Raw genomic sequence first — 19,826 nt, 5'->3', positions numbered from 1 at the left:
CATTTTGGAACAAATAAAACCATCAAGACGCAAAAGGAATGTAATCAGAAATATGATCGACGTGGAGAAAGTTCCTCAAGACGATAAGGAAAAACTGATGAGCAACATTAAAGCCATGAGGATGATCATATTTTCCTTACAATATGATACTTTTCGTCTGGTTAGTTCATGCACAACAGCAAAACAAATCTGGGATAGGCTTAAGGATCTGTATTCCACAAATGAGGATCTAGAGCATTCAATCAAAACTCTTCTATTTTCGGAGTTTGGTGACTTCAAGCAAAATCCAGAAGAAAAACTCATTCAGACATTCAATCGTTTCAATCATCTTCTTAGCAAGATGATCAAGCACGGAATCGGAAGAGAAGTGATCGAACAGAAGGTCACTTTTAAGAATGGCCTAAGACCCAAATGGATGGCGGTGGTTTCAACTGTGAAAGTTCATGAATAATTCAAAACCTATTCATTGGCGAAGCTTGTGGGAATACTCAAGTCACATGAAAATGTAGCGACTAAGGAAATGAAAGTGGTTTCTAGTATGGGATCTTTGGCTCTTCTCTTAAAGGGCAAGAACGTGGTTGAAGAAGAAGAAGAGTTGGATCTCTCCGAATGTGATTTGACAAATGACGAATATACATTAATGGTCTCTAATCCCAAGAAGTTTTCTCGCAAAAAGTTCCCTACCTCCAAGAATAAAAACTTGCAAGGGAGCTACAGTTCAGAAAAGGCGAAAGAGGACGTTAAAAATGCTCCTCAGCAAGAAGAAGTGAAGAAGGAAAGAAAGCTCGTAGGTGATTCCGGATATGACTGCAATTTCTGCCAGGACAAAAATCAGTTTGCCAAAGATTGCATGTTGAGGAAGCTGTCTAGGAAAGGATGCAGAAGATGATGAAGCATACCATTTACGCAAGCTGGAGGAAATAAAGAAGAAGAAAACCTCTAGTAATTCAATGAATTCTTTAATTATGCAGGGGAATATAACTGATGATGGGTTTGGAGGAGTGGAGATTTGGTCTACTGACTCCGAGGATGAAGAAGTTCGCTAGCCCACGCATGGCAGGGCTTTGTGGCAAAGGAGGACAGTGCTGAATTTGCTGGAAGGTGTCTGATGGTGACTGCTGGAGTATCACAAATGAGAGGCTACAATACAGATGTTGGGGATGATGAAGCGAAAGAGAGGGAGGACAGATGGTTCACAACGAAACCGATTGGAGAACAGATCAACGAATGTGATCAGTTGACCAAGAAGGTAAATTCTATCCTTAAAACACTCAAAATATTCATTTCTATCTATGAAAAGGAATTAAAAGATTTAAAATCTAAATTTTCTAGTCTAAGTGGCAGCCTAAAACAAACTCGCCTCACAAATGCTAACCTAACTGATCAAATTAGCCGGGTGTCTTCCAAGAGTGAGGAGCGAAGGATATGGATAGAGCAGAAGGAGTTAGAGTTGGTTAGGGAAAGAGACGACTTAATATATTTCCAACGTGACAATTTGAAAATTTTAAAATAGAGGAATATTTTCTATTTGATTGCTAGGCGTCTTTATACAAATATTACTCAGTTGCATCTAGATTGCGATATTGGCAAAAGGATTCACAAAATGATTTTGCCATTCCTTGAGCTGAAGGAAGACGAAATAGATGTTGATTGTTATAAATGTGAATCAATTGTCTCGTCAGAAGAAACTACTGATGCCTATAGGAGTCATCTGGACAAAATTGAGTCCTTTATTAAGTCAAAAGACCACAAGGACATGCTTAAAAGCTTATTGGACAAAAATGATAAGTTTAAAATTAAGACCGAAACCGTACAAAATTTTGATTCATTGAGTACCAAATTAAGTTCAGAACAAAAGATTGACATTGACAATACTTCTAAATTTGACGAGGACAATGATATGAGTGAAATTTCTATAGAGGACGTGGTTGACTATTCTGAATTTGTGAAAACCGAACCCAAACCAGCAAAAGTCCTTATATCTGAAAACTCAGTTGAGTTCACTCGATCATCTAAAGACCAGAACAAAGTCCTGAAAGAAAAGGTTGTAGTATACCAAAAGGTACAAACTGTACCAAATCAAGTGTATGCCACCACTGGGGTTACCAAGAAGCAAACTGTTGAGCTAACTTCCTTGGTAGATGAAGATAATGCTGACGGATGTGATGAGTATTTTTGTTCTGCCCTGATTGATAATGCAGATGAAACGAAAGGATTATCGGAACGAACCTCTTGGAGGGTAAAAGGAAGATACGTGGTTGAACCAATCAATAGGTCATCTAACTTTGCTAAAGCATGACAAGTGGTACTAAAGAGATTTAAAGCGAACCTACGAAGGCGGAAAGCGAATCCTCCTCATTAAAGAGCGAAACTCATGGAGAAAGACCAAAGCCGAAAGTAAACATTCACAAGTCTCAAAAGCAACTGTCAGAGTAGAAGCGCTAGCGAAACAGGAGATATCAACGGAATCTAACTGAGACGAAGAATTTTTGGGAATCCCAAAACTCCAACTATGTTCGCAAGGAAAAGGCGTCCAATCCAAAGACGAAAGTAAGCACAAAGGCAAACTCTGATCAATGCTCTCACTGCCAATCCTGCAATCAGAAGAACCGAAAGAGCAGTTTCGGTCCTAAATCCAATTCTCCTCATTATTCTCAAACTAAGCAAAATCCTATCAAGGATGTCACAGGAAAGGGAAAGCTCATCTTAGATTCTGAAGAACAAATAAAGAAGACGACTACTAACCCTAGGAAGGATACTAAAAGAGTTGTTAAGAATCGAAATAAAGAAAAACAAACTGATTCAAACAAAGCAAATAACAAAATCAAAGTTTTCACCATTAAAAGAAAAGAGGAAACCACTTTAATAAAACGAATGTATATGGTTGATATTTCTATTGATTTTCCTTGTCTTGTAAAAGGCTCACTAGGACCCAAACAACTTTGGGTCCTAGTGAACTGGGTTTGCGGCCGTGAACCTCAAATGTTGGGTTCTCTGGTTCGGGTGCATCCTTTTGATCTCGAGCCAATACTTCCTAACACTCAATCATTAAGTGTACTAGGCTTAGAACTCATTAGAATGACCCTTAATAAGGCTAGAAGGCAATGGAATTAAGTCTGACTTTTAGGTGATTGGCTGGACTTTACATGATAAAAAATTTCAGGTTGTCACACTTATGAACTCACCAACATTATATGTGTTGACGTTTTAAAATTAACTTGTATTCTCAGGGAATCATTAAGCAGAAAGGTCGACAGGAACATGTGGAACTTGTCATATTTTATCTCATGATACATTAATTATTTGGGCATGTAATATTTAATGCAATACTTGATGTAAATGTTGGAATAGTGTCTAAGGCTGCAACTATATTAGGCAAGTATTTGACCCGGTTGTGTATGGTCCTTTTGGGTTGCCTTCACCATAGCAACTTGACAGGATGATTTATTATGAGAGTATAAATATTATTAATATATTATGAGAATAATATAAGGAATAATAATATTATTATTTGATTAATATAATTCATAAATTAATTAGGAATTAATTTGGTGACTTAAAGAGACTAATTGAATAAAGGGGTATAAACTGTCAATTGTATGATAGTTGTAATTTGGGCTATAAATCCCTTATGGATAATGGTGGACGATATCTAGGGCTTTGGATAGGCTTAGATTTCGTCCAAGGCTTATCAATTAGGGTATTGGATTGCTTAGGGCCTAAGTTATCCAATTAGGGTCTAAGGGTGAAACCCTAGGAGCCTCATTAGTATAAATAGACCCTAGGGGTCAAGGGAAATCGGCACTTGTGCTTTAAAAATGAACCCTGGCCGATTTTCACTTACCTCTCCTCTCTCTCAAATCATCCTCTTGCTAGTTGGTGTTTGTAAGCCATTAGAGGAGTGACAATTGTGACTCTAAAGCTCCAAGGACAAGAAGATCAAGCAAGTGATTCAAGGTATACTTCTAATTCCGATTTCATATTGTTATAATGGTCTATTAGCCATTAGAAGTCTTGGATTGAATGCATGTTCAATTAGAAAAACCTAGATCCAAGCATTAGGGTTTGCATGTGCACATAGGAATGTTCATATGGCCAAAACCCATCAGTGGTATCAGAGCCTAGATTGGTTTCTATTGAATTGATGCATTGGTTGCTCTTTTATTGCCTTCAAAATTCGAATTTTGTGGTTCTATCTGATGGACTCGGCGAGTCCCATAGTGGACTCGGCGAGTAGGCTTGACTCGGCGAGTCCATTGGGGTACTCGGCGAGTCCAAGCGTCAGAAAGAGCAAATGTCGGGATTTCTTGCTATTTATCTTTGAGATACTTACCTTAATCATATTATTTCAATATAAATCTGATTTTCTTATATATATATATATATATATATATATATATATATATATATATATATATATGAGTATATTCTTGATCTAATTGAAGATATTTATCAATTAATAAAATATTTATTTCCTTATGTGATAATTGATTAATTATTTTAATTAAATTGGTAAATTGTTTTGTAAGAAATTATTAAATAAATCAAATATGGATAATTATGTGATTAAATGTTAATTTAGATTATTTGTTATTTGATCCCCTATGTTTTGAAATATTTAAAACTTGCCCTCAAGTTTTGAAATTTATGTTTTGTGATTAAATGTTTTAATTTAGACAATTTAAATTTCAAACCCTAGAATTTTACAAGTTTAAAATTCAACCCTATACTAATATAATATTACAAGATTAATATATATATATATATATATATATATATATATATATATATATATGTATGTATGTATAATTAAAATGCTAGTCTTACCATTAGTAGGCCTCATTCACGAAGTTGGTCTATAAGGTGGGTATAAGGTTGAGGCCTATAAAATGGCGCTTAATGGGTGTACACTCACGCCCACCGCTTGCTTGATCGGTGGAGTGTCGTTAGCCGAACGGGTAGGATAGGGCAACCTCATCTCTTCATTAAAAGTATAATATGAAATACAAAGTAACTATATGTTTTTCAAAATTTCTCAATCCTAGTTACTTTAGGAAGAGTGAATTGATGTAATCCCATGAAATTACACTTTGCATCCTTGCTAAGAAGTTAGTGGAGCGTGTGTGGTTTACCGGCACACTAATTGGTTCTAAGCAAAGGTGGCAAAGGGTGATTCATTGTTTATCATAGTTCGATGGAGCGTGTGTGGTTTACCGGCACATCGAATAGGTAATTGTTACAATGAAGGCACCATGTGAATTTGCATGGTAATTCACACCCACTTTGTGATCCTTGGTATCCCAGTCACAAACGAGAGGGGCATATCGAAATTTAAACATGTCATTGAAAAGTTTCAATGAATCTCATCCAAACCTAGGAATTCTCAATACATTTAGAACTTAAAGTTATGTTTTCATGGTGGAGAATTAGTGAATCGTCATTCACTTACCTTCAAATTGTTTGCATGTTAGATTACGGTATCCCTTTTCTAATATGTAAATATTGTTGTTGGATCCTAGCCCTAATTTTTCTTATTGGGTGATAATTAGGGATTCAAATTCTAATCTATCTTTGTCCTTTCTATTTGTAGATGTCGAACGCAAACAACGTTGCAGCTAGTTCATTCACGTTGATGAGCCTTTGCCAAAAGGTGACTTTCGATGGGACGAACTTTAGCGAATGGATAAGATACATTCACACAATTGCTCGCTACGAGGACAAGGAGTATGTCCTCGATGAGAAGCTCGAGAAGATTAACCCAGAAATCGCTACTCAGGCTGAAATGACTACTTTTGAGACTCATGAACGTGATGCGATGATTTTCTATGATAATGAAGGAGCGGTTGCCTTGACCAAGGAACTGAGGGATCATGGTAGATCTCGACATATCGACAGAAAATATCACTTTATTATACATCGTGTAGAAGAAGGACAACTCGTAGTGAAGAGGATATCATCAAAAGATAACCCAGCAGATCCGCTTACGAAGGGACCGAGTAGGGTTAAGCACTTGCAGCATGCTAGGAGTATTGGGCTGAAGGATGATATTAGTATAGATTAGATAGTATTGGAAACGTGTAATAGATAAATGTAATTAACATTTGATGATTATATAAAAGAGTATTATTTATGAGTAATGTTACTGTCTTATGTTAATTGTTTAACTATTGTTTCACTTTGCATGTTTTGACTTCCAGAATAATTGAGTTTATTAAGAATAATCGAATTATTCAAATTGTCCACAATCGTTCATATATTGGAAGTAGGTATGAATGAAGATTGTCATGAATTGGTGTGTAGATTGTCTAAATGGTATTAGACATAGCAAAAGTTTGCTGCAACGTTCATGAGTGCTTATGAACTAGTTTTGAGCATTGGAACAAACTCGCGCTTGCTGGAATCAGCTTATGGAATGTGATAAAAGGGTGATCGCAAGACGAAATATCATATAGTCTTAAAACCAAGATATATGGTTTGTTATTTGTTAATTGGTTGTACATTGATAATGCGAAACCGCATCAGTAACTTGATGTTATAAAACGCATTGTTGTGTATAGTTAATGAATAAGTAAATGCATATAAGTCGAAGTTTATCTGTTACTTTTATCCTAAGAGGGTAAAAGCGATATCTCGACCGCTCGATGATTTGATTTGACTTATGTGTTGGGCCCGGTCAGAACTGAATTGATGTGTTCGATTAAGTTCTATATCAAATAAATCGGAGATCGAGAAACCAAATGCTAGACAAATTGTTCCATAGAATTGTCAGCATGATATCTGAACAGAGGACTGTACCATCCCTTATCTAAAGGACAAGATTGATTAGATCAGAGTTTGACAGCGTCTTTGAGAGCTACGATTGCTAATCAGATTATACTTGTATATAGTTACTAGACTTATCCAAGTGAGAGACTGTTGGAATAGTGTCTAAGGCTGCAACTATATTAGGCAAGTATTTGACCCGGTTGTGCATGGTCCTTTTGGGTTGCCTTCACCATAGCAACTTGACAGGATGATTTATTATGAGAGTATAAATATTATTAATATATTATGAGAATAATATAAGGAATAATAATATTATTATTTGATTAATATAAGTCATAAATTAATTAGGAATTAATTTGGTGACTTAAAGAGACTAATTGAATAAAGGGGTATAAACTATCAATTGTATGATAGTTGTACTTTGGGCTATAAATCCCTTATGGATAATGGTGGACGATATCTAGGGCTTTGGATAGGCTTAGATTTCGTCCAAGGCTTATCAATTAGGGTATTGGATTGCTTAGGGCCTAAGTTATCCAATTAGGGTCTAAGGGTGAAACCCTAGGAGCCTCATTAGTATAAATAGACCCTAGGGGTCAAGGGAAATCGGCACTTGTGCTTTAAAAAGGAACCCTGGCCGATTTCCACTTACCTCTCCTCTCTCTCAAATCATCCTCTTGCTAGTTGGTGTTTGTAAGCCATTAGAGGAGTGACAATTGTGACTCTAAAGCTCCAAGGACAAGAAGATCAAGCAAGTGATTCAAGGTATACTTCTAATTCTGATTTCATATTGTTATAATAGTCTATTAGCCATTAGAAGTCTTGGATTGAATGCATGTTCAATTAGAAAAACCTAGATCCAAGCATTAGGGTTTGCATGTGCACATAGGAATGTTCATATGGCCAAAATCCATCAGTAAACAATGACGGTTGTATTTTGAATGTATGATGATGGTGTCTGTCATGTTTCATTTATATTCATTATGATGATATTCCAAGTCGAAGTCACCCAAACCCTCAGACGTTTTCGCCGATTTCTTTCGATTCGGGGGGTGTGACAATCCTTCAGATCTGGGAAGGTAAACACTACTACGTTACATTTATTGATAACTTCAGTAAATATGATTATGTTTATTCGGTTAAACATAAGTCATAAACTTTTGAAAAGTTCAAAGAGTTTCAAAACAACGTAAAGAATCAATTGGGCAAAAAGATAAATATTCTCCGATCTGATGAGGGAGGAAAATACCTTAGTATTGAATTCAATGATCGTCTTATAGATTGTGGAGTAGTTTCACAATTGGCTCCTCCAAGAACACCACAACTTAATGGTGTTGTTGAAAGAAGAAATCAACTTTGTTGGATATTGTTCGATCTATAATGAGTCAGGCTTCATGACCAATCACCTTTTGGAGTTATGTACTTGAAACAACAGGCCATATCTTAAACCTTGTTCCAACTAAGGAGGTTTCAAAGACACCTAATGAGACATGGACAGGAAAAGTTCCTTCAAAAGGCTTTTGGATATTTGTTTTACAGACCCAACGATATTTGGATGTTTGTTTTACAGCAACCAATATCTCAAACCTTGTTTCAGCTGAGAAGTTTCACTTTGTTGGTTATCTACAAAAGGCTTTTGGATATTTGTTTTACAGACCCAATAAAAACACGGTGTTCATATCTTGAAGATGAGTGTTCCTTGAGAGAGATCTTACATATGAAGAAGTTAGTGGGAATCATATTGACATTGAAAAGATTCAAGAGCTAATAGAGAATGAATCTTTAGTTAACACGAGCACTCAACCAGAGGTTGAGCAACCTATTGAGCCCAATGACATAGCATTACCTATTCGCATATCCGGTAGAGTTAGCAACCCTCCAATTTTTATTGTTTCCGTGTAACGACGGAAAGAAACACGTCTATTAGTGACATGACACTAGTAATCTGGATGAGCCAACTAACTACAAGGAAACAATGGCAGGTCCTGAGGCTGCCAAATGGAAAGAGGCAATGGGCAATGAAATTTAGACGGCTGTGTTAACCAAGTTTAGAATTTGGTTGATCCAACACATGATCATAAGACATTAGGTTATAAATCAATCTTCAAGAAAAAGATTCAAGAAAAAGACCATATGGATGGAAATATACAAACAGCCGTATTTACTGTCTTTTTATTTTTTTTAGAAATGTAAAATATTTAGTTTGTTCTATCGAGTTGGTGACCCAACTCGACGTTAAAAGCCCGTCAATTTTCTGGGTAATGAATCCTCTTATGACGCGACTTGTTAATCCTGATCTATACGAACTTCCATTCTAGGCAATGATCTAACGATAACTTGCTATCCGATTCAACTAGGAATTTAGTAATTAGTAAGTAGATCACATGCTCTTCCTATTGAGAAGGTTATCATCGCTATCAATCGCAACAACATCACCGTTATCCTACTCTGCTCCGCTTTCTAGGCTCAACAACATGGCGTCGATCAACAACAACGGGAGTTCGTCGAGGTTATCGGTGTTAGCTCAGCAGCTCCGCCTTTACAAGCCGCCGCCGGGTGATGCTGAGGATGATGACGAAGTCGTTTCTCAAGTGGGTTTTGCAGAATCCGCAACCCCAGTTGGGAATCGGCCTTCGGATAGATTTAGACCTAAAAGAGCTGCTGTTTTGATCTGCCTTTTTGAAGGGAATAACGATGGTAGTGGCGAGGATCTTCGTGTGATTCTTACTAAAAGATCTTCTAGTCTCTCTACACATTCAGGTACATCCTGCTCTAGTAGTCTTCAAATGACCAATTTGCGAAATTGTCAACGAAGACCTAGAAATTGAATTGATTAATAATTTCAATTTTGGGGTTTATTAATTCCATTAACTATAAACATTGAGTGGCATAATTTGGCATTTCTAGCATTCAATAATCTTTTCAGTTTTCACTATCATTCTTTTGGCTTTTGATCAAGTGAATTGGGTATTTTTCATCATACTCACGATATGAGGTTGTTATATCAATTGTGTGTGTGAAATAGTAAATGTTGCAAATTTCTAAAAGAAGAAGACAAACACAAAATTAATCAAACATTATATGAGGTAATCCATAAATAGAACACCCATTTAAGGATGCAATTTGAGCCCTGTAAATGTGCGATTGGGGCAATTTTGTAAATTTGCATTACAAATTGTCATTTTCTAACTAATAGCTTTATTCAAATATTACAAAATATCTAATTATTAACTTTTGTAGCTACATGCAAGAAATATCAACTATGCTTTTCATTAATTTGTGTATTATTGCATCCTACTTTCATTTCTTTCTATCACAACCTTCTACTTTCAACTTTCTTCTTACTAAGGAGTTGCATTTTGAAAGATCTAACAGATTATATCATTTCTTTAGAAAGAAGTGAGAAAATAGGGTACTATATATTATAAATATGAATATAATAATAAACAAACCAATGATGAATACTGTGAAAGGGTAAAATGGTCATTTAAGCCTTAAGTTATGTGTTCAGGGGAAGTTTCATTGCCTGGAGGGAAAGCAGAGGAAGATGATACAGATGATGCCTACACTGCAACAAGGGAAGCAAAAGAAGAGATAGGACTCGATCCTTCACTTGTAAATGTTGTAGCTGTTCTTGAGCCATTTTTGTCCAAGGTAATCAAAAGCTAAAAATCAATGAATATCGTGAAATTTGTGTCTTTTTAATATAAGGGTAAAATGGTCATTTAGTTTCATTCAGACGTTCAGTTTAGAAATGAAACATGCATTATATATATATATATATATATATATATATATATATATATATATATATATATATATATATATATATATATATATATATATATATATATATATATAACAATAACACTTTGATGCTCCTAGATTAAGCCATGTTTTTATTTGTAAAGGTAAAACGGTCATTTACTTTGATGTAAGGGTAAAATGGTCGTTTACTTTGATGAATGGCGCCATGTAAAGGTAAAATTGTCACTCACATAAATTATCATATTAGAAACATGGCTTAATAAAGGTAAACATGGTCATTAAGTTTTTTTTTGGAATGTAAGGGTAAAATGGTCATTTACTTTGATGTAAGGGTAAAATGGTCATTTACTTTGACGAATGGTGCCATGTAAGGGTAAAATTGTCACTCACATAAATTGTCATAATAGAAATATGGCTTAATAAAGGTAAACATGGTCATTTAGTTTTTTTTTTCTGGAATGTAAGGGTAAAATGGTCATTTACTTTGATAAATATTGTGAGTTTTGTAAAAATTGTGTTTTTTTTTATGATATTTAAGTGTAACTAAAAGCTAAAAATATAATGGTTTTGTTTGTAGCATCTTCTACGAGTAATTCCTGTAATTGGCATACTGTCTGATAGAAGTGCATTCAATCCAACTCCTAATGTTGATGAAGTAGATGATGTCTTTGATGCTCCTTTAGAAATGTTCTTAAAGGTAATATTTATATCCAATTCAAACCTCACACTTTGAATATGTTTACATTTTACGCCTAAATGCAAGAAATAGCCCTTATAGTCATTTTTCTCTAAAAAAAATAGGGAAATTGTCAGAAAAGTCCTAATATTTTCGGAAAAGTTTCACTTTAGTCCCAAAAAAAATTTTGAACAGAAAAGCTCTGATTATTTAATTTTACACGATAATATGTCATTTCCTCTTAAAAGAAAAAAAAATGATTTTTTTGTTAATTTGAGCCAAAATGAAATCATCGGGATTTTTATGTTCAAATTTTTTTTTGGAACTAAAGTGAAACTTTTCCAAAAATATTGGGACTTTTCTGACAATTTCCTTAAACAAATTGTAAAATGTTAGAGTTTTTTAGGAAAAACAAAAAACGTTTGAGGATTTATTTGGAAACATTTAGGGTGCGTTTAGTTGTGGAAAAATGAGCTGTTTTCCGGAAAAATTTTCCAAGAAAAATGAGAATTTTGAAAACGCGTTTAGTTCGTCTATTTTTCTAAAATTTTCACGGAAAATGAAAATTTTCCGTTTTCTAAAATTACAAAGAAGTTGGAAATTTTTGGAAAATTGATAATTATTGTTTTCCATATTTTTCTAACTCCAAAAATTTTCTACAATATAAACACACACCCACTCCACCCTATCCACCTCTACCTACCCCCACCTTAACACCCCCCACCCACACACACACATGTACATACCCACCCCCACACACACTCACCCGCACACACACACACCAACACACAAACACACACCCATGCACACACATACACATACATACCCACCCACACACACCCACCCACAAACACACACACACACACATACACATACATACCCACACATACACCCACCCACAAACACACACACACATACATACCAACCAACGCACCCACACACACACAAACACACTCACACACATAACCACACACACCCACACCTACCCCCACCCTCAAAAAAACACATACACCCACACACACACACAAACCTACACCTACCCCCACAAACACACACATACACACACACAAACACACAGTCGCACCCCCACCAACCCAACACCATCATGACAATCACTGACCTACTATCACCATCACCACCACCACTAACCTGTCACTAGCACCACCACCACCGTTGCCGCCGCCATCACCACCACTGACATAATTGCCACCGCCACCACCATTGCCTGTCATCACCACCACCGCCGCCGACCTGCTACCGTCACCGCCCCCACCCACATCCTACCACCGCTACTGTTTTCTAAAAATGAAAACCAATAGAAAAATACACATCTAAACACGTTTTCTAATTTTCTAAAACTGAAAATGAAAAATGAATAAGTTTAACTAAACGCGTTTTCAAAATTTTTGAATGAAAAATGAAAACGGAAAATGAAAATCGAAAAGGGAAAACAAAAAACGGAAAATGAAAATTGTTTTTCCGTAACTAAACGCAACCGAAGGTTTTCTTTTTCAAAAAAAAAAAAAGACAAAGTTGAGGGTTTTTTCAGAAAAAATGAAAAAAAAAAAAAATACAAGGTCTTTTATCATATTAATCCTATGTTTATTTGCTCATTCTCCATATAAATTCTCATACAATTCTCAAAAAAGTTCCAACTTTTTCAAATTTCAATGTAGAGTTTGACTTTTTTTTTTTTTTTTTCAAAATTTCTTCACACAAATACAAATTTTATAATTCAGGATGAAAATCGAAGATCCGAAGAACGTGAATGGATGGGGGATACGTATTTAATTCATTACTTTGACTATAAAATAAATGGAAAAAGTTATTTAATTTGGGGTCTCACTGCTGGGATTTTAATTAGAGCCGCATCCATTGTGTACAAAAGACCACCTGCTTTTATTGAACAAAATCCAAAATTCAAAGTTCCTGAAATTGCAAATAAGGACACCACAATGCCATAAAAAAATAACAAAAAAAACACATTGGGATTAAATAAAAATTTAGGTCAAATTCATTCGTTGACCTTGAAATATTGATTGGTGGAATTGGTGGTGATGATGGAAGAATCCGGCCACCATGGTGGTGGTGGTGATTGAAGAACTGGTGAATTTCTTTGTTTACACCCTTTACTTTTGTAGAGTTGCTTGTATAGTCCTTGGGTAAGTTAAAAAAATATTTGTTGAAACAATAGTATTATTGTATCTTATTGACATGAAAAAGATGGTGTTAACGTATTTATTTATCATTTTAATAAAATTGATTGGTGTATTGCTTACTTATGGCATTGTATTTGGTCTTTTAGTACTTGGTAATTTAAAACAAGACTTGAATGTCATGACTATAATTTTTTTTGGCCCATTTGAAATTTTTTGGGTTTTTCTATATCTGATATTATTTGTTTGGTAAGACTGGTATGTCATGATCATCTGTTTTAAAATGTGTTTGGATTAACAAAATGATTTTTGGTGTAACTTTTATACATAAAGTCACCTAAAATCACAAAAAATCAGGTTATTCTGACTTTTTGAAACTTTTTCTTTTTCTCTTTGCAAAAAGTCATTTCAAAAGAATTTTTTTATTATCCAAATATCTTTTGACTTTCTAAAAAAATTAAAAGTTAAAAATTTATTCTAAAAGCAATGCCAAACACCCTCTTAGATTATTGTGTGAAGATGATAATCATGTGTTTCTTTTTCTTGCTATTGTTATTAAGGTGGGGTGTGGATAATATTTGCTTATAGTACCAATTTTCCATCCTTAACACTTTTGGGGGACATGTAAAGGAAAATAAATCAAAAGGTGATGCCATGTTAGGTACAAAAGTTCATAAAGTGGGAGTTGTACTCTTTTTGTTGTCACATTGAAGACTTTGAATTGTAGCACGAAATTTTGTTGCAATATAAGTGACAAATTTTGTGAAGCATTGTAAATAATTGGTGTAATCTTTTAGAAATAGCGTAATACTTTTTGCATAAAACAAGTTTTGGGATCCATCGAGTGTAATAAAAATATCACTAGCAAACGCAACTTTTACCTACAAATTTATTAAAAAAAAAAAAAAAAAAAATCTTTTACATTATCATGTATTTAAAGATTATACAAGCTAAATCCTCCTATTTTCAGACCTATAATTATAATAAACTATTTTATCGATGTAAAGAGATCCATTTGCTAGCAAAAATTGTTCAAGAGAAACACCCCAAAGCTCAAAGCTGGGAACGTGATTAGAGCAGATGCCTGAAATATTCAGTCTTTAGATAAATACGGATTTAATTCTTCGTTTAATTCATAAAGATCATTTTTTTTTTTTTTAATAAAGAATACATATTTACATAAATGGTCCTTATGGTTTACCAAAGGTCGCAAACTCATTCCTTGCTAATTTTTTTTACACACATGGTCCCTGTGGGTTCCAAAACTTGCATGAATGGTCATTTTTGCCAACACTATTAGTTTTAGTCCGTTAGTATGAGGGTACTTTGGTCTTTTTAGGTAGCAAGGACTGAGTTTGTGGCATTTCCACCCCTTTACTTTTAAAATTTTCATTTTCACACTTGGCTTTGAAGTTTGTAAAATGTTATTTTCACCTCTTCATTTTTTAAACTTTCATTTTTTTTTAAATGGACCCTACGGTTGACCCATTATCACAAACTCAGTCCCTGCTACCTAAAAAGACCAAATTACCCTCATATTAACCGACTAAACTAATAATGTTAGCAAAAAGGACCATTCATGAAAGTTTTGGAAACCACAAGGACCATGTTCGTCAAAAGAACTGAGTTTGTGACCTCTGGTAAACCACAGGGACCATTTATGTAATTTTGTCAATAGCAAAAGGCTCTTACCAAGAAAAAGACTACTTCTTTATTGGCATAAGCAGCAGTGTATTTCCACTTCTGCATTTCATTCTTTACAAACCGTTGCAGCTGAATACCAAGACACAAATGTCAATATTTTATTATTTGAAATTTAATCAGCTACATTTACGAATATACCCCTGTGGTCATTGTACGACATTCACTGCCCAATCGTACAACAAGGGTAAACTCGTAAGAACGCTCAAATAGTTTACAATCTCATTTTCTTCACCACAATAGAAAGTGTGTTGGGGTAGGGTGGGGTGGGGTGGGGTGGGGGGTGGTGGGTAGGGGGGAGGGGTACCTGGTGATGATACTGTTTTACTGCTGACCAACTTCTTCCCATCATTCTCCCCAAGTCATCAACAAGACTTCCGAGTTGACTTTTGGCAAACTACAAATAATAGTTATTATTATTATTATTATTATTGTTACTATTAGAGTAAATTACACGAATGGTCCCTATGGTTTGGGGTAATTTGCACGTTTGGTCCCTAACTTATTTTTTTAACATGTTTTGACAATTACAATTGAAAATATGAAAAATGAAGTATTATGTATGGGTACCTTTAGAAAATAGCACCTGGTAGCATTCCTTTTCACCTCCTGTATTTGCCTCTGTGTCATAATGTAAGGGCATTCACGTCTTTTTCTTTTGCACAGACAAACTTTTGTCTCATTGAAATTACAGATAATGTATAGGCATTAATAAGAAAGAAGTCAATGGAAGAAAACAAACCTGTGAAATTTCAAGAGCCTGTTCAAGACGTTGAATATGAATCCATTGTTCTGTTACAATTGCATCCATCTGTGTTGATATTAATAAACAATTTTTTTTTTGAAAGAGATAATAATGAATTCAGTGATTTTGTACAAGTGGTAAACAGATATTAAATAGGAAACTATAGATATTTTAAGGGATAATCAGAAACATTTTTAACCAAATACTAAAAGTTGATTATCTACAGCTTATCATGAAACACTTTCAAATTGTAACAATAGAATTAAAGAAAAGAAATCACTAACCTTTTCAACCCTTGATTTGGTTACTTTCAGCCTTTTTTCAGCATCTTGTGCTTTGGATTCCAAGTTGTGAAGCTCAAAATTGTTTCTTCTTGCAGTATCCCAAAGAAGTCGAACCTGAACACAGGCATCTGATTTAGTTACCTTTGTTACAAGTGAAATAAAATGAAAAGTATATTTATTTAATAGCATTCAACCTCTTCTTCAAGCTGAGTAAACCTTTCATTTGCACTTGATGAATCATTCTGCAAACACATGATGGGAATGAAGAGGGCATTTATGTCATTTACACAAACAAGAATGCAAGAGTGAGTTTCTTTCCTACCTTGTTCCACCTTTTTTGGTGGAACAAAAATTGCAACTTTTGTCATGATGACATCAGTTTAGAGTCTTAATCCAATGCATGCCAATTATAGTACAACATGTTATGTCCTTTAGTACAAAAGAAGAAATAAATATGAGGACCTTCATAGCTAACAAAACAGATTGCAAATGATCAACTTCATTGCTCATCTCCTCAACCAACTTCTCACTTTCTTTGACATAAAGATCTTTTGAATCTACTATTGAATTGCTTTCCACAAGGACAGATTCTGCATTAATGTTCACATGGACAACAATGAAAAAAGCAATATTCATGATTTTGCTCAAAGTGTTTCTTTCTAAACCCTACTATTTGAAAGAATACAAATACCAAAATCTATTGAGATAACATTAACATATGTGGTAATCAGAAGCAGTAGTTCTTAAGTACTAAATATTCCTGGAAGATTTAAAGTTTTTAGATTTTGTAGGTTTACTTTCCATAGTGAAAATATAATGCTAAATTTGGTGCTAAACTGTTAATGTACCATTACATTACTAACTTTCAACTCAGGATCATAAAATTTAAATTTGCAAAACCTTGATAACTACATCGAAGTTAGTGAATAATACTTCGAATAGAAGGTTTTCATCAGTTGCAGCTTCCAATTTGAAAAAGTTGACTCAGGAAGATCAATGCTCTTTCGCATATTTACAGCTAATGAGAAAGTAAACAAAAATGGATATGCTATTAAGAAATCAGTTGTGAATAATAATTCGATGCTAAAAAGAAAACAATTTCGAGATCGAAGAACAACTTACCTAATCTAACGACCTTTAGCTCCGCTTCTCGAATTTCATCGATCAAATGTCGGCGAGCATCGCCGCCGGTTCGTGAAGATTGAGGAATCACAGCCATTGAGTTGCATATTATTGAGAGATAAAATAACAAAACGGCGGGAAGCATGGAAGGTGAGATCGCCATTGTTCTTCGTCGGCTCCCTCACTGAAACTCCGGTCAATGATTATTTATTTTAGTTTTAAACATCAAAGAGTTTCATTATAGTCTATATTGTTCGAGTTATGGGAATGGACTTAACAAGTAAATGTAAAATAAAAAGAATTATTTGGGTAGCACTTAATTTATTAAATTAAGGTAAGATAACTATTTTTTTTTTTATTATTTTACATATATCTAGGTAACAAACTTGTTGGAAGTGTGATCATAAAAAAAATAGTTACCCAAATATCAACAAAACGAAAAGTAAAAATGAAATTACACGAATGGTCTCTGTGGTTTGGGGGAATTTGTGTTTTTGGTCCCTAACTTATTTTTTTTAACTTAGATGGTCCCTACTGTTTATTTTTGTTGCGCGTTTGATCCCTGTATTGTGTCCTTATTAATTTATTTTTTAATTAATTTTCTTATTTATGTATTTATTTTTTATATATTTAAAAAATTAATAGACCACACATATTTGTATCTCCTCGGATGATTCTTACTGTATATTTTAGTTTATTTTTTTTAAACTCGGATGATCCCTACTGTTTATTTTTGTTACGCGTTTGGTCTCTGTCTTACCTAAAAATACTATTTTTCCCTTATTAATTTTTTTAACTTAATTTTCTTATTTATGTATTTATTTTTTATAAAAAATTGATATACCTCACATATATGTATCTCCTCACCGTAAACCTGAAACCATATTTGAGAAATTTAATTTGGGTCTTACCGGTCACCATCTCATATCTCATCCTCATCATCTTTTATTTCTTTTCCATCTTTAGTAACATCGACGTCTTCACCATCCTTCTTTTTTGGTACTTCAACTCTGGCGAACCAACACCATAACCTATTGTCTATTCATCTTTAGTGGGTTGTGGTGTTGATTCGACGGAGTTGAAGGACCGAAAAAAGAAGTGATGATGAAGACGTCGATATCACTAAAGATGGAAAATAAATAGAAGTTGAGAAGGATGAAAGATGGGGTCGTGAGGAGATACAGATATGTGAGGTCTACTAATTTTTCTTAAATATATAAAGCATAAGTACATAAACAAGAAAATTAATTAAAAAAAATTAATAAAGGCGCAATAGTCTTTTTAGGTAAGACAGAGACCAAGTTCGTAATAAAATTAAACAGTATGGACCATCCGAGTTAAAAAAATAAATTAATTAAAAAAATAAACAGTAAGGATCATCTGAGGAGATACAAATATGTGTGTTCTATTAATTTTTTTAAATATGTAAAAAAAATAAGAAAATTAATTAAAAAATAAATTAATAAGGGCACAATAGTCTTTCTAGGTAAGACAGGGACCAAACATGCAACAAAAATAAACAATAGGGACCATCCAAGTTAAAAAATAAGTTAGGGACCAAAAACACAAATTCTCTCAAACCATTGGGACCATTCGTGTAATTTAATTTTTAATTTTCGTTTTGTTCATATTTGGGTAACTATTTTTTTTGTACACATTTAGGTAACGAACTTGTTGAAAGCGTTCACATCTAGGATTTAACATGCTATAGCAGGTCATAATGGTCATATGTGAACACTTCCAACAAATTTGTTGCCTATATGTGTACAAAAAAAAAGATAGTTACCCAGATATAAACATACTGAAAAGTTAATTACCTTAATAAGTCATATTCCCTTGAAATTAAGGAGGACTAATTGCCGAATCATAAACAAAATTAAAATTTAGAAGGACTTAAGTTTTCAAACTATAAAAATAGACTAAAGCTAATAAATAAAAGTAAAATCAATTCTTTTCGTACCAATAGAAACTTAAAAAAACTTAAATTGCCCAAATCACAAAATTTAAGGATCAAATAGAAAATTAAGAGGACTTGAGTTGCGAAACAGAAAAAATTAGGGACCAAAGTTCCTAAATAGCAAAGTCCACCGACTTTGCTATAGATCATAGATATAATATGCTTTATTTTTAAGGTCTCATCATAGGTGTATTTTAAATAATTGTAGGAGTAAATTACATGCATCGTCCTTCGTATAGGTGCTAAATTATACGTTCAATCCCTATTTTTAAAAATTAATTCGGATCGTACTTCGTTTGGTTAAAAGTTGCATGTTTTGTCCCAGACATAAAATGATTATATTACCCTTTTCTATTTCTTTTTCATTTTTTAATATGGACTTACTATTTATAAATTAAAAAAATAAAATATTGTGATTTATTGTTTATTGGGATCCACCACCTCTCACACCCTTATCCCTTCCTATCTACCCTTTCTTCACCAAATACTTTTTCTGGCGCCACCGCCACCTTCTTCACCAAATACTTTTTCCGGCACCACCACCACCCGCATTTTCCGAATGTCATCTCCCACGGTTAAATCTCAGCCACGAAGATTACTCTCTCCCCCTTTTCTGAACTCATCATACAAACACAAACACACACTACACCAA

The 19,826-nt window shown here is 34.1% G+C and overlaps 2 protein-coding genes across 4 annotated transcripts; one reads left to right on the top strand and one right to left on the bottom strand.

The window, feature by feature from the left end:
* Nucleotides 1–8,971: 8,971 nt before the first annotated feature.
* On the top strand, nucleotides 8,972–14,450 carry LOC111879937 (nudix hydrolase 15, mitochondrial). Its single transcript, XM_023876363.3, has 4 exons — nucleotides 8,972–9,525; nucleotides 10,277–10,419; nucleotides 11,111–11,230; nucleotides 12,949–14,450. The coding sequence occupies exons 1-4, from the start codon at nucleotides 9,150–9,152 to the stop codon at nucleotides 13,171–13,173; spliced, it is 864 nt and encodes a 287-aa protein (XP_023732131.1). The 5' UTR covers nucleotides 8,972–9,149; the 3' UTR covers nucleotides 13,174–14,450.
* LOC111879936 (uncharacterized) lies at nucleotides 14,228–17,467 on the bottom strand. 3 transcript variants are annotated; one of them, XM_052764659.1, is made up of 9 exons: nucleotides 17,218–17,467; nucleotides 16,558–16,685; nucleotides 16,290–16,337; nucleotides 16,096–16,209; nucleotides 15,809–15,858; nucleotides 15,637–15,721; nucleotides 15,374–15,463; nucleotides 15,058–15,138; nucleotides 14,228–14,463 (listed from the first exon to the last, which is right to left on the bottom strand). In XM_052764659.1, exons 1-9 carry the CDS (start codon nucleotides 17,378–17,380, stop codon nucleotides 14,437–14,439), a joined length of 786 nt encoding a protein of 261 aa, XP_052620619.1. In that variant the 5' UTR covers nucleotides 17,381–17,467; the 3' UTR covers nucleotides 14,228–14,436. The 3 variants fall into 3 exon arrangements, with proteins under 3 accessions (XP_052620619.1, XP_052620617.1, XP_052620618.1); XM_052764657.1 differs by having other exon boundaries at nucleotides 14,228–14,449; nucleotides 17,218–17,464; XM_052764658.1 differs by having other exon boundaries at nucleotides 14,228–14,449; nucleotides 15,637–15,687; nucleotides 15,809–15,877; nucleotides 17,218–17,460.
* Between the last annotated feature and the right edge of the window lie 2,359 nt (nucleotides 17,468–19,826).

The sequence above is a fragment of the Lactuca sativa genome, chromosome 1 (assembly GCF_002870075.4).
Source record: "Lactuca sativa cultivar Salinas chromosome 1, Lsat_Salinas_v11, whole genome shotgun sequence".
Taxonomy (NCBI): domain Eukaryota; kingdom Viridiplantae; phylum Streptophyta; class Magnoliopsida; order Asterales; family Asteraceae; genus Lactuca; species Lactuca sativa.
This window is presented reverse-complemented; position numbering and strand designations above follow the sequence as displayed.